General features: G+C 52.6%; 1 protein-coding gene across 5 annotated transcripts; it reads right to left on the bottom strand.

The window, feature by feature from the left end:
* Positions 1-18: 18 nt before the first annotated feature.
* Positions 19-14,739, bottom strand: CCAR2 (cell cycle and apoptosis regulator 2). 5 transcript variants are annotated; one of them, XM_035022545.1, is made up of 21 exons: positions 14,546-14,739; positions 13,586-13,680; positions 13,217-13,308; positions 12,698-12,789; positions 12,384-12,498; positions 12,086-12,215; positions 11,808-11,904; positions 7,478-7,597; positions 5,382-5,604; positions 5,182-5,295; positions 4,653-4,816; positions 4,036-4,207; positions 3,719-3,949; positions 3,388-3,609; positions 2,718-2,862; positions 2,518-2,600; positions 1,967-2,113; positions 1,664-1,775; positions 1,373-1,561; positions 1,011-1,216; positions 19-887 (listed from the first exon to the last, which is right to left on the bottom strand). In XM_035022545.1, exons 2-21 carry the CDS (start codon positions 13,641-13,643, stop codon positions 843-845), a joined length of 2,757 nt encoding a protein of 918 aa, XP_034878436.1. In that variant the 5' UTR covers positions 13,644-13,680; positions 14,546-14,739; the 3' UTR covers positions 19-842. The 5 variants fall into 5 exon arrangements, with proteins under 5 accessions (XP_034878436.1, XP_034878439.1, XP_034878437.1 ...); XM_035022548.1 differs by having other exon boundaries at positions 2,518-2,597; XM_035022546.1 differs by lacking the exon at positions 14,546-14,739 and adding an exon at positions 13,974-14,487.
* Between the last annotated feature and the right edge of the window lie 47 nt (positions 14,740-14,786).

Below are 14,786 nucleotides of genomic sequence, written 5' to 3'. Positions count from 1 at the left end.
GGGGCAGCACAGGACGACCTACAAGAGGAGGAAGGGAAGAGCTACCGAGGACACGTGGCTTGTTTTTGACTTTGGTTTATTTAAAAAACAAAAAGCCAAAAAAAAAAAAAAAAAAAAACTTTATATACAAAGTCAAACTGAAACCACGGATTATGGAAAGAGGCAAGACTTATGGGGGAACAGGGAAAAAGGCTGGGCCAGAGCCAATACCACATTCTGAACACGGGGAGGTGCTGGTTTCTTCTGGCAAGTCCGGGGTGGCTGGAACACAGTGCTCTCTGGCAGACACAGCCCAACACCACGAGTTCCCTAGCACAGACCTTTCCTGCGGTGGCCAAGGGAGAGCCTCCCCCCGCCCCACCGCCCAAGAACCTGCTCCTGTACCTAGCAGGATCTGTGCCATCCAGAGGAAGGGCTCTTACCCCCCGCCAGATTCCACGGCTGTTTCTTCAGTTTATTGGCATCAGACCTTAGGACAAACTTGAAAAGCCTTTTCCTCCCCTGTCTTATTCTAAACTGGAAGAGGACAGGAGAAAGTCAGCACAAGACTAAAGGGCCCCAGGAGAAATCCCAAGGTGGAGGGCGAAATGACATTCGAGGGGTGCAGAAGGTGTTGGATTTAGTTGTCAGGTGGAACCGGGGTTCCCCACTCATCCGTCCCACACAGCACAGACCCCACCCTGATGGCCTGAGCTCCTCTACGGAGGCTGAGCCCAGGGGTCAGCCACCCCCGCCTACGGCTCCCAGGGCCTGCGCCAGCTTCTTTGGGCAACCAGAAGGGCTCTGACGTCAGCAGGCTCCGTCGCTGGCCTCACAGGAGGGCAGCTCCTGTGCCAGGCCCCTCAGTTGCTAGGTGCTGCCTCCTCCTTCTCTACCCAGCTGTCCGCCTAGAAAGAGAATGAGGACTCGAGGAGGAAGGGCCAAGACGGGAGGCCCAGCAACGCTCCCCGCCCGCAGACCAGGCTGCCGCCTCGGTGAACCTGGACGGGCACGGGGGTGGGGAGGCCCACCTTCTCAACCATCCGCTGCACCTCCAGCTGCAGGGGGGTCAGGCGCCTCCGGAACTCCTGGAGCAGCCGCTGCAGCTGGTTCCTCTGGCGCTCGGCCGCCCGGGCCGCCTCCTCGGCCTCGGCCAGCCGGCCCCGCAGCTCCTGCATTTCCGCCGCCAGGGTTTTGTTGGTGGCCTCCGTGGCCGAGAACCGGTTATGGCTCTCCTCTGGTGGGGGAAATGGCAGAAAGACTGCTGCTGAGTTAAGCATCGCGGCCCAGGGCAGGAGGCCTGAAGCGTGAGGAGCAGGATCCCTCTCAGTCTCCAAATACACACGCCTGCGCGCCCCGTCGGGCCGGGCCCCTGCGGCCGCAGGCCACTCACCCAGCTTCAGTTCCAGTGTGTGAATCTTGTTCTCCAGGTAGAGCCGCCCGCTGTCCTGCTGCTCTGCACGCTGCAGCAGGTTCCCCACGTTTATCAGGCTGCCGTTGTGGGACACCAGGCCTTTGTGCTCCGTGGGGGCGGCGCCCGGCTTCGCGCTTTTCCCCGAAGGAGGCAGCAGGTCCAGGTTTCCTGGAAGGGGCCACGAAGCAGGTTTAAGGAAAGGGTCCCCAGAGGAGAGAGCAGCCGAGCCCGCCCGTCCTCCCTGGAAGGCGGCAGGGCTGCAGGACGCACCAAAGAGCACCTCCTCGGGCAGCCCGCCGTCCGTGCCCTCCTGGCGGCTGTACTGAAGGCTCCGGTACTGGCAGATGTTCTGCGTCACCACCCTGCTGACCAGCTGTTTGGCCTAGAGAACACCCCCCGGACAGCCACTGATGAGAAGGCGCGAGCCCCTGCCCGTGCCGCGCAAGCACCCAGACCCGAAGCCCCCCGAGCCGCGCGCAGCAGTCCAGTGCGCGCACGGCCGTCGGGGGCCGCAGGCCCCGGAGGGCCCCCGAAGGGCCCCCGAAGGGCCCCGGGGCATGGGAGGACAGGCACCTGGTCTGCACTGAGCCGGAGCCCAAGGGTGAGCAGGATCCTCTCTAAGTCTCGCCGGTGCAAGTAGCCACACCAGTTGGCATCAAAGAAGACGAAAGCAAGAAGACAGTCCAGAGGGAGCACAGCAGACGGGTCCAGCTCCTTGGGCTGCAAGAGAAACAAGGATGAACGAGATTTACTGAGTTCTCTCAGCGGCGAAATCGCCCAGGAGGCAGCCCTCTGAAAACTGAACGGACACGCTCACACCCGGGCAGCCCCTCTGGCTGGAGACAGGACCCGGGCCACTGCCGCACCACAGGCTGGCCCACACACGGACGAGCTGAGTGCGCGCCCGCATCGGGTACCTCACTCGGATGCACCCGGGTGGACACACTGAGGTGTCCCGGATCCTACGGAAGTACCACTCGGCGAGCCAAGAACCACGTTTTGTCTTTTGTCAGTCAGACGGTGCCAGAAGTCCTACGGTAAAGTCTCCCTCTCCCAGCGCCGAGTCGGGAGGCCTGGCCCGGCTTCACTGTCAGTGGGGCAGGGGGGCAGGAAAGAGGGCTCACCATGTCCTGAAGAGAAGAGAACTCCATCTCCGATTGGTTCGAGGCAACCGACCGGACCTCCGAATCCTCTAGCTTGGTTCCTGCTACAGGAAGCCTGAGGTGAGCGTGGAGCAGGGAGCCCCCGGGGCCCAGACCCACAGTGGTGACAGGAGAGCACCAGCTACAGAGCCGGGCGGCTGCTGCGTGAGGCCAGCACGTACCAAACTCCTCTTCACCGTCATCCCTCAGGAGGAGCAGCTCGGGGTCAAGGGCCATCTCACAGAGGTCCTCCGATGCCTCACCCCGGGGTTTCTCTTCTTCCTCTCCTCCGGAAGATGGAGGTTTGGGCAAAAGGCCATCTTCCTTCTAGAAGCAAACCAAGATGAGAACGGACACCTGTAACTGCTAACAGTGATAAGTGCCAACATCTGCGCACCGACCGTGTTCGGGCACCGCGGTAAGGGTTCTGTCTACACGGTCTCGTTTGCTGCGTTCTGTGACGTGGGGTTCAGAGCGAACTAAGGGCGATTCCCAGGCACCTGGGCTTCTCTTTAGGAGTCCATCGGAGTCCCGTCAGAGATCACATTTACTCGATGGTACTTAGGTAAGAGAAAGACCCATGTGCTTTAGAAAGCGTTAAGAAAATGCAGCGTTCTAGTTAACCATCAAGTTGCCAAAACACCTGTCCTCACGGCGTGGCGCTGTCGGCCACGTTTCCAGGCCCGCTTCCCCTCTCCTCGCACACCACCTCCTAGCCGTGCGGCCGTGTGGCAGGGGGACGAGGTGCATGCAGGCAGTGAGAGGAGCCCCGCGGGGCCCCCAGCGGCGCCCGGACCCACCCGGCACCCCGCGTGCAGCCCCAGAGCCCGTGCGGGCAGCAGAGGTACTCACCGGCGGGGCGTCTGACTCGGCAGCTGTGCCCTCACTCTGTACCTCATCCTTGGGCTCCTTGGCAGCCTCTTCCTTGACTGTTTCTTCTTCCTTGGCCGCCTCCTCCTTCTCAGGTTCAGGCGGGGCCACCACCTTTTCGGGAAGACTCAGCAGCATCTTATAAATCCTATAGCCAAAATCCCTCTGCAGCATTTCCAGAAACAGCTCGGCCAACACCATCACCTTGTGGAAGAGGCAGCAGAGGTCCGTGAGCATCAGGAAAAAGGGAATGTTCAAAGCCCTGCCATCCCACACACCCTACCTCACAGCCTCCGCAGATTCCTACACCTACTTCAAAAGAGATCCTTTCTTTCGGCCTCCGGTCCTCCACAATACTATGGAGGGACAGGCTGACACAGCCAGGGCGCGCCAGGACGGCAGGCTCTAGAGGGGGCGGAGGGGCCTCTGGGAGATCAGTGTCCATGTCCTGCTGTGCGGTGGCCTCTGGATTCTCTGCGTTCTGTTTAGAGGTGTCTGCTCCTTGCTCTGATGCGTCAGCTGCCTGGTGCGGAGGCTCTGCTTCCTGTGACAAAAGCCAGAGCTGTGACCGCCTGGGTCCGCAGCTCAGGGCACCCGCTCTGCCCACTGGTCTGCAAGGCTCAGCCTTACCCCGCACGCCTCTCGTGGAGGGGGAGCTGCCTCTGCAGCTTTCTGCTGGCACAGGGCCTCCCACTCTTCCAAAGTAGGCATGACGGTCCAGACGTCTGGCAGGTACACCACCACGGTCTGGAGCCGCCTTGGGGGGCCCGACTGCAGGTACTGGAACTCCGCGAAGCGCCACCTGCTCACAGCGAAAGGAAAAAGGAAGTACCGACCCACAACCTTCACAAGCAGTTTCCAACCAACATTTAATGAGCACATACTACACACGCGGCTTTGAAAATAAGAAACCAAAAGAAACCAAGTCCTCAAGAAATGGTCTATCAATGGGCCAATGTGAGTAAGCAGACAGTGACTCTCCAGGGTGCTCCCAGCACCAAGGACCACTAAATGTGGCTGGGCGATCGCATGGGACGAGCCTTGGAGGGTCGGCTGGCCCTCAACACCCATACACATCCCTACTCGTGCTCATGACCAAGACGACCGTCTGCGAGGGCTGGAGGGATAAGGTGGGACCGGGGAAGAGAAGAGCACTAACAGGTCAGAAAGGCACAGGAACTTGGCCTCCTGAACAGTCTTGCCAATACAACGGGCCACACACGGACAAGCCTGGGGCAGCCACTCACCATTTGGTGCAGGCGCTCAAGTCAATGCCAGTCTGGGCTTGCGCACAGCGGATGGCAGTGCGGACTAGCACCTGCGGGTCGCCCTTGGGGTCGAGGCCATCCAGAGAGGGAGACCAGTCACCCCCAACCAGCACTGCCTCCTCTTCTTTCCGGCTCAGCAAAAACTGCAAAAATGGATCCAAGATAAAAAGCAAAACAAAACAAAAAACAATTCCCTGGATCTCTCACCATGAGGCAGCCTACTACCCCTGGGGAATGAAAGCAGCAGGATGCGGTGAAGAGTCCGCCACGAGGGTCGGAAGCAGGGGAGGGTGGATCTCTCTACCCATGAACGGGATCTAGCCATGTAACTTTTTCTGACAAGAACATCCTGAGCCATGCTGTCCTTCTGGTGAAATAAGCGGTATTCCAGCTCGGGGCTCCTTGCTTCTACGAGCTCACGAACAGGAGCCAAGCTGCTGAAAACCTGACAGGGCCTGGCCATCCATCATCCACAACTGCGTCCTGCCTCATGGACTCCAGCTCTTACCTTAATCTGCTTCAGAGGATGTTCTGGGGTCTCCCTCGGCTCGGCCAGGTCATCCACAAAGAGCATGCAACAACGATACAACTCCTCGAGTCCCGGGGAAGAGAGCAGCAGTACCTGTGCAGGGACGGCGTGAAGGACACGCTCGAGAGCTTTCTCAGCCTCCGACACGGAACAAGGGGGCAGGACCCCAGCCCACTCACCTTGGAACTGTAAGCGGGGTCGCTGTCTGCGGGGATGGGCTCAGCACCAGCGTCTGGAGCTGGCTCCTTCTCAGAAGATACCTGGATGCGGCTTGGAGGATGGAGGGAAAAGGGCTGGCTCAGAGGGAAGGCCGACAGCCAGCTCAGACACACGGCCAGAAAGCCGGGGGGAACCAGGAGGCTGCGGTAGCGGCGCTGGAGCTCTAAGAAGTCACAGTTGGGGCTGGGGAAGGAAAGCAAGGGGATCCAGACTGAGCAAAGACTCAATTATTTTTAAAAATGGCACCATGAAAGACTTGGGGAAAAAAGGGCAAATTATTTTCTCATCTGGGGAAGAAGACATCTCTGAAAAGAAAAAGATGGATGAGACTGGACCACTAAAATGTTTGCGCTCCTAATGGCCAAGTCAAGTCGAACTGGGCAAGAGAAACCAGAGAGACAGCTGCAGTACGTGACAGCTAGGGCTCACTGTCTTGATCGAAGAGGAGCCCACAAATTACTAACAGGTTCACAAGAAGGTTCACAAGTCTGAGAGAAAACTGGGAAACGGACATCAGCAGGTACTTACCAGAAAAAGAAAGGAGACTTAAAAGCCCCTGAACCTATGCTCAGTCTCACTTATAATTAAAGAAATGCAAATTGGAGTATCACTTTTTGCCTAAGAGACTGCCGAGGATCAAAAAGTTTGGTAACATAGCGCCGGCAGCAACGTGGGGAAACAAGACTTCAGGCCCCGTGGGCGAGAAGGGAAACCGACACAGCCTCTTAGAGAGAACTGGCAGTGGACGTCCAAGTTTACAATCAGACCCCTGGAGCCAGCTGCCCCGCTTCTAGGCACTGCCTTCAGTGAACTACTAGCACCTGTCCGCATAGACGTCTGTAGGAATGTGTAGGACAATAATACTTAGGATGATTAAAACGTGGAAACAGAGAACTGGTGAAGTAAACGGTCTGTCCATTCACTGGAATATTGTACAGGGGCTGAGAAGAATGAGATCAATCTATCCAACGTTGACATGGAATAAATTCTAAGACACATTGAGTGAAAAAGCAAAATACCAAACGGTACGTACGTAACAAGAGGCATCTGCCGATGTTCAAAAAGACAGCTGTGTGTGGGGCTAACTGGCGGCAGTCACTCTGACTGATGGGAGGAGGCTCTACGTGCACCCCTCTCGTGATGTGGGGGCCCCACTGTCCTGTGAGGAGACGAACCTCGGCAGGCAGGTGGGTCAGCAGGGAACACAGGAGAGGCCCTGCCCGGCCCCGCGGAGAGGAACCAGTGATGCAGGAAGGGCAGTGACAGCCCTCTTTCCCTTCCACCTCGAGGAAGAGGTGCTGGGAGGCTGCCCCCTCAACTCACTCTGAGCTTCGGTGAACTCTGCTACCGGGGCAGTGGCCGGAGCCCTGCCTCTGCACTGCTGGATAGAATCTGGAATCACTCATCTGCCTTAGTCAATCAGTTCCTAAGTGCGCTAGGTAAGCTTGTGGGCCAGAGTCCTCGCACGCACTAGAGCGCTCTAAAAATGATTCCGAAGTTCCCTGGAAAACAAGTCCCAAGGTGCCTATGATCTATACTTTCTACCTGAATTAGAAATGGTATTGGGCACCTGGATTTTGATGGGTAAGCCTTAACGATAGCCTGGCATACCTCTTTCTGATGATCAAATCACAAAAGTTCTATCAGGGCACCCCTGTCAGTGGTGCTATGCTGGTCAAAATCTAAGATTTAGAAATTAAAAAACTGTCACATTAAGAAACAAACAAAAAGGGCGCCTGGGTGGCTCAGTTGGTTAAGCGACTGCCTTCGGCTCAGGTCGTGATCCTGGAGTCCCGGGATCGAGTCCCGCATCGGGCTCCCTGCTCAGTAGGGGGTCTGCTTCTCCCTCTGCCCTCTTCCCTCTCGTGCTGTCTGTCTCTCATTCTCTCTCTCTCAAATAAATAAATAAAATCTTAAAAAAAAAAAAAAAAGAAACAAAAAGGTCCTAGGCACATGACCCCACACACACTCTACTCTTGCACAGACTGTATCTCATTTACACAAGAAACGGTTACCAGCTGCAAGCCTCACCCCCCACCCCAGCCTCATCGCTCACCTGTCCACAGTATAGGGGGTGAGGTGGACCCGGTAAGGAGGCAGGTCATGCCTTGGTTTCTTAGCACCCCAAGGCTCTCCACCAGCCCGCTGTTTGCGTTTCTTGGAGTCATAGTCATCGCTGGAGGTTGATCCATCACCAGAAGGAAGAAACCACACTGTTACATTAAGATTTAATACATACTGGCCTAAAAGAACTGGAAACCATCTGACTCCCCAACACCAAAGGAATGGATAAAGAAGCCACTGCTAACAGCCATGTAACACATTATTATAAAATTATTAAAATGGACATTTAAATACTTGTACCAGAAAACCACCCATCGTGAGCAAAAGGACGAGTACACGGTAGAATGTATACAGTAGTGCCTAGACTGTGCAAAAAAAGCTTTAAAAGACTAAAAAGAAATGAAGTATTGGGCGCCTGGCTGGCTCAGTCGGTGGAGCATGTGACTCTTGATCTCAGGGTTGTGAGTTCGAGCCCCACGTTGGGTGCAGATAATACTTAAAAAAAAAAAAAAAAAGGAAAGAAAGAACTAATGAGGGGCGCCTGGGTGGCTCAGTCGTCAAGCGTCTGCCTTCGGCTCAGGTCATGGTCCCAGGGCCCTGGGATCAAGCCCTGCATCGGGCTCCCTGCTCAGTGGGGAGCCTGCTTCTCCCTCTCCCACTCCCCCTGCTTGTGTTCCCTCTCTCGCTGTGTCTCTCTCTGTCAAATAAATAAATAAAATCTTAAAAAAAGAATTAATGATGGATGCCTCTCACTGGTAGAGCTTATGAATAATTTTTTTTGTATTTTTCTGAACTTTAAAAATTATAGCTAACACGTAATTTTTTGAAATGAGAAAAGATTTTAACTGATTTTTAACATAAGACACATATATGGTACCATGCAAAGATTCTATAAAGGAAGTTTTATTAAGAGACAGTTCTCATAACAAACCCTTAGCAATACGAATTAAAGTCATAAAAACACTCAAACTCTTTGATCCAATAAATCCACTCTTGAAAATATTATCCCAAGGAAGTTAATTCAAAAAAAAAAAAACAGAGATTATAAATAGTGGAAAAAATTTAAGCTGAGAGAGTAAGAAAACCACATTCATATCCAGTAATACCTGAACTTTTATAGTAAACAAATACAATAATCATACAGCTATTAAAACAATCATGAGGATTACACTGCAATATGGAAAAAATGTTTAATCACTTTAATCACAGCGTATAAAAACAATTTGGACTCTAAAGTTAAAATTTTTAAAAATTAAAATTAAATAAAACTATAAAAAGTATGCTCATATATAAAGACCACACAAGAACACAGACCAAAAAAAAGTAGCAGTAAGTAATTTCTCTTTTCAAAATTATTTTCTAAAGGTCTTTAAGAATGGTTACCTTTAAAGGGAAAGAAGGAATGACACATTTTTCTATTTTAACGCTACATGATAGCATGTACTACTTTATATGTTTCTATAAAAAATTACTTATGATAGTATCACCATGTTTCGAGTTCAGTAAGTAAAAAGAGAAAAGAAAAACCTCCAGACCATTATAAAATGCCAGACTGTTAAGGGAAAAACCCCATGTCTCACAAGAGAAATAAAGTCACCTGTCCGTTCTTCCGGCCCAGGTATGGCGCTGACTGCAGTCTATTTACCAGAAGGCCTCTGCCCTTCCCTTCAGACCCGCCTGCCTTGTTTCCTTTGTCATTCCATCCCTGGGCATCTAAGTTCATTACATTCAACACAGAGTTTTTCATCCTCCTCTATCTGCCTGGCCCATTTCCCGGCTTATTAGCATCTCCATCCAAAGGCTGCCTTCCACTCTCGCCTTTCCGGGATGTCGGCGCTTCCACGCTTCTAACGGTCATTCTGACAGCTCTCTTCAGCTCGCCCACGACTGGAGCGAACTCTTCAGTAAATGCTGTCCACCCCTAGTGACAGTGGATGTCCCACTGAATCCTGGAATTCAGTGGCCAGTTTTCTCTCCTTATTGTGAATCGTCAGGAACGCATGAGAAAGCAGTACCAGTGGGAGACATCTCAGGAGCCTCAGCAGGATACCGAGACAGCATCCCACTGGATACGCCTGTCCAAAAACCTCAGTAGTTCAGTACTGGCAGTCCAACGGGGACACTGTTACCTCCGTCCCAAAACCTGAAATTTAAAATAAAATTTGGCTTCCAGCCAAAACGCTCAAGTAGCTTGACTCCTTTGTAAATTGTTGTTCTCCCACAGTGACCTAACTCCTACTGCCCCCTTTCCTACTTCGCAGATTCTCTGTACTGACCGATGGTGGTACCGCCCTGCCAGCGGTAAGGTCTCCTTTCTCTAGAAGTCGTGACACCGAAGCGTTATGGCGAAAGGAACGTAACACAGGCCTTGCCCAGGGCTTGGCATGTCCAGGACAATCAAATGCACGTGACTGTATAGAAAGACTGAGTATGAACCTAAAGCGGACAGTCAATAGCAACCTTGATTTCTACCCCGGCTACACTATCCCTCAGGGCACTTGCTGTGATTTGGTGATGACGCCTTTAATAAACTCACAGGATGTGAGAGGTAGAGTCCTCGGAAACTGAAGGCCAGGAAGATGCACAGGACAAGAGGTGTAGGTGTATGCAAAATATTTACCGGTGACTTGAGAACAGGACGAGGTGTTTCAAGTAATGGAGGCGTGGTGGAAAACAATCCTAGACCACAGAACCATTCTCCTAGTTAGAATTCATAATGACCTAGCCTAAGGGAACAAACACTAGCTTCAGCACACTAGCGGCGTCCCTTTGCCTAAACTTTTTCTCAGAGTTACTCCGTGGTCCTTTTAAGAGTTCACACTGGATTTCATTCTCAGCCCTGATCATGTAATAATCTACTGGCATCTGGGAATAGGGGATTGTTTCCTTATCAGTACAGTTCTCACTTCAAAAAAGAACTTGAACATGAGAGAATTTTCTGGAGTGATGGAAATGTTTTAGATCTTAATTGGGGTGAGACTTATGTGGATTTTTCCATGTCAAAATTGTCCAGTTGAGATTTGTGCATTTCAACCTATACAATATTTGTGGTAAAATTTTTTTTTTTTTTTTTTAAGATTTTATTTATTTGACAGAGAGACACAGCGAGAGAGGGAATACAAGCAGGGGGAGTGGGAGAGAGAAGCAGGCTTCCCGCGGAGCAGGGAGCCCGATGTGGGACTCGATCCCAGGACCCCGGGATCATGACCTGGGCCAAAGGCAGACGCTTAACAACTGAGTCACCCAGGCGCCCCTTGTGGTAAAATTTTTAATCTTAAAAAAAAAAAAAACAGCAAGTACAAGGCAGGGAGCAGATGGAGGTAGAGATGAAAAAGAATGGAAGATGTTGATACTTGTTGAAGCTGGGGGGTGGGTATATGAGGGTTCGTCATCCTTTTCTGTTTGCTTTTGCTTATATTTACAATTTTCCCTAATAAAAAATTAAAATGAGGATCACCAGAATAACTAAAACAAGTCTTCAGCAAACTAACTGAGAACTTAACTCTAGGAATATAAGCAAAACCTTTTAGGGAGAGTAAGGTAAGAGAAGGAACACGTGAGCTGGAGAGAACAGGCAGCATGCTCCCAGCAGTCCCCAAAGCTCACAGATGATACAGGATGGCCTAGAATACCCCCAAAGTCCCAAATCCACCATGCCGGCTACATACGGGCCATGAAGCTATTTACGTGTTCTAGGCACGGGCCTGGACTTCTGGGCAGAGTGCAACCTACAGATTCTAATGCTACACTGATGTGTACAGTGTATATAAAGAAACATTTTAGGGCAGCCTGGGTGGCTCAGTCTGCCTTCGGCTCAGGTCATGCATGATCCCAGGGTCCTGGGACCGAGCCCCGCATCGGGCTCCCTGCTCCACAGGAAGCCTGCTTCTCCCTCTCCCACTTCCCCTGCTGGTGTTCCCTCTCTCACTGTGTCTCTGTCAAATAAATAAATAAAATCTTAAAAAAAAAAAACACTTTATACTAGAAATTAAAACAAACACTGCAAAGTTACATTTTTTTGGACAATTACTATTTCTGGATAGTTTGATTTTTGGCATCTCAGTCTTAAGGACTAGAAATAAAAGAGAAAATTATAAATTTCAATATGGTATTTTGAAAGACGAACTATGTCAAATCCCTGCTTGCTGAACCAGTTTATAAAGTTCTAATATTTACATATACATCTCAGTGCGTCGGCCTGTTTCAGGGGAAAGGGCCCAGGATCTAGCTGCAGAAAGAATGTTAGTGTGACAGGTGGCAAAGAGACACTGCTCCTAGAGACAAATAAATAAAGTACCTTCCTTGTTTGATCATTCTCTTACCTTCGGCCTTGATCCAATCGTCCATGAGGGCCCCGAGCAGGAAATCTGTTCAGGTGGCTCAGATGAAGTGTGTGGGATGTTTGGAAGAGACTCAGAGCTACAGAGAAGAAATGGCTGGTGACTCAAAAACCCTACATATCTGCCCAACTTCCCTGTCCCTTTCCTCCAGTGATAGTGGTACCCACTTCTATTCTGAGAGCAACAACCTGAGAGCTACAGACCCATTCATCCAGAGTACCCCCATAAAGTCCCCCAACATCCATGCCACTGGTACGCACGCTTCTGAGGAAAGAGCGGGGGAATCCGGTGAGGCTGGAAGATCAGCTGGGGCTGAGCTCCCAGAATCCCTTGCTTCTGGCCCAGGGCTGCCACATGGAGAAGGGGAGGTGCTGGGGACTTCAGCAGGGGCTGCAGGACAGTAACCAGGAAATTCAGGGCATCCCGTGGTCGATTTGCTCACTACCTTGGAATGATGCAGCCCTGCCCCTTGACAAAAGTAAGGTTCTTGCCCAGCTTTCAGGGCACTGGGGCTTCCCTCCCTCCCCTTTCCAATGCACATGCCGGAAAGACGCATACCTGGTTGGAGAGCGTTTGCACCTTGACAGCATTCCAGGGCACTGCCTGGCCTGGGTTGTATGCAGCCTTCACCAGCACCTTCTCACCCAGCTGGGGCAGCCGGCCCTTCACCACACTGCCAGCACACAAGCCAGGAGACCCAGTCAGGAGAGAGACCCTGGCCAAGCCACCTTGACTGCCCCTAGGAGGCCCTGCCCTTCAAGATTTCGCACACCTTGCATAAAAACAGCAAAGCAATGGCTTCAGAGGGGCCCCACCAGCACGGCGACAGAATTGAATTCAACAGGCATTCAGGGGACTAACCTCAAGCCTACCTTAGCTGAAAAAAGACCTCTTCATCCACCACCCCAAAGTAGTCATGCAAGCTGGTAACAATACCAGTGAAGACCCGCTGCTTCTCCCCACCCTGTAAGAGAACAGTGCAGTTTGAAAGTAACAGAGAGCATTTGTCCATGCTCCACCGTTAGCATCTCATCTGCAGCCAAACCCCACCCAGCTTCAACAAAGTATGGCATCGAGATTCACATGAAGGAGACACACACATATAATAGTCATAATCTACTGCAAGGAGGAGGAAGAGATCACACTGATTCTTAGGTCAGAAGCTTCTTCTAGGATTTCCAGTTCTTTAATTCCAAGAAGCACCCGAAAGATTTCCCTAGAGCCACAACTCAGGACTCCCCAGTCAGAGATGCCTAGTCACCTCCATCCTGGCCCAGGTCAGGAGCACTAGGAAGGATGAACACAGCTATACAAGAATGAAAGCACCAGGCACCCATGCATGCTGTGGTAGTCTCAAGTGCTGACACTCACTAGAAAAAATGCCAACCTACCTGAAGGTGCCTGGCATTTTGGGACAGGTCTGTGGCCACAGGAGGAGTGAGCAAACCAGGAGGAGGACCCAGAAGAGATGTTGAAGCTGTGCCTATGTGGACAGAGAAGCAATCTCCAGGACCTGCATCTACCATTTTGAGCACTAGAGTCAAGACAGAAGGTATGGCAGACCCAAAGGGCAGAGTGACTCCAAGCAACTCCTCCACAGGGTTTGACTTGCCACCACTGTGCTCATCTCCTATTTTCCTAAGAAACGTTAGCAGCAAATCTGCACTCCACCAGGGAAACCCCAAAAGCCACATTTTAAAAGACTAACTCCAAAGCACCTAATACCCAGTACGAGGCCAAATAGGGATAAAGGTGATCACCTGAGAAGTTGCGTCCCCCTGGAAGCGGGTTGATCCGCTGGCGCTTAAACTGGGACATTGGGAATGCTGTCCTCTTTCAGAGTCTTAGAAAAAACCTTTAATTGGAAAAGAAAGAAGTTAACAGCTCAGAGGGAAATTTTCCATCAACCCCCAAAAAGTAACTGAGGATCTAATGAAGGTGAGGAGGTGGGTACGGAGAATGAATGGAGGAGATGGAGAGAACATAAAGAGCAGGAAATGCAAAAATTACATTGTTCCAGTTTGCCCTCACAAGTTAGTGGTGGGTGATACTGTCAAGCTATTTTAAAGAAAAGGAAACTGAGGCTCACAGAGATTGAGACTTGCCCAGGGTCACATCACCAGTTAGTGACAAAACTGAGACTCGCACCCAGGTCGCCAACAACTTAGCGCTCTTCTCACGATGCCACGCCACCCGCTGATGCTTGGGGAGAGTGGGGGATCGGAAAGGGCCCCAGTGACATTCATTCATTCAAATACATCCGCCAAAATGCTCCACGCAAGGCCCGGAAAAATGGAGGAGGCTGGTGCCGGAGAGGAGAAAGTGTGGGCCCTCTCCCCGGAAGCCCGGCCCGTTGTTCCCCGGACGGGCTGGTGGGAAGGAAGCCCCGTGGCCCGGCCGAACGCGAATCCGGCAGCGCACCCGCCCGCCCTCCTGCTCCCGTGCTCCCTGGGCCTCGGCTCCCGCTTCAGCAGCCGCGGGCACCGGGCCTCCCGGGCCGGGCCGCGGCGGGGCCACCGTGGGAGGACGAAGGCGCGCGGTTTCTCCTCCTCCCGCCCGCCCCCAGGGCCGAGGCCGTTGCCAGGGAGACGGGACTTGCAGTCCGAAGGGGGGCTCGGCCCCTTCCGCGGCCCGTGCATCTTTGCTGCCCGGCCCTCGCAGCCCCTCGGCCGGGGAAGAGGCGAAGGGGCAGAGAGGCGGCGGGGGCCCCCCCAACCCACCTGCGGGCCAGGGCCGCGACACCGGGGGGACAAAGACACCCGGAACCACCACAGCCGCTACTGCCGCCACCACCGGAAGCGCCTCTCCGGAAGCGCGACCACTGGTCGGAAGCTGCCACTCTCCCGGATATGGTCCCTCCCTCCTCTCCACCGACTTCTCCCTTCCCCCACGCCGGCCTGCCATCCCCCTCCAACTGTGGAACGGAAGTGCGCCTTCCCCGATCGGATGCGCGTTAGGAAG

This window comes from Mirounga leonina, unplaced genomic scaffold (assembly GCF_011800145.1).
Source record: "Mirounga leonina isolate KUSES-001 unplaced genomic scaffold, KU_Mleo_1.0 Mir_176, whole genome shotgun sequence".
In the NCBI taxonomy this organism is placed as follows: domain Eukaryota; kingdom Metazoa; phylum Chordata; class Mammalia; order Carnivora; family Phocidae; genus Mirounga; species Mirounga leonina.
Note: the sequence above shows the minus strand (reverse complement) of the source record. Positions and strands in the feature narration are given on the sequence as shown.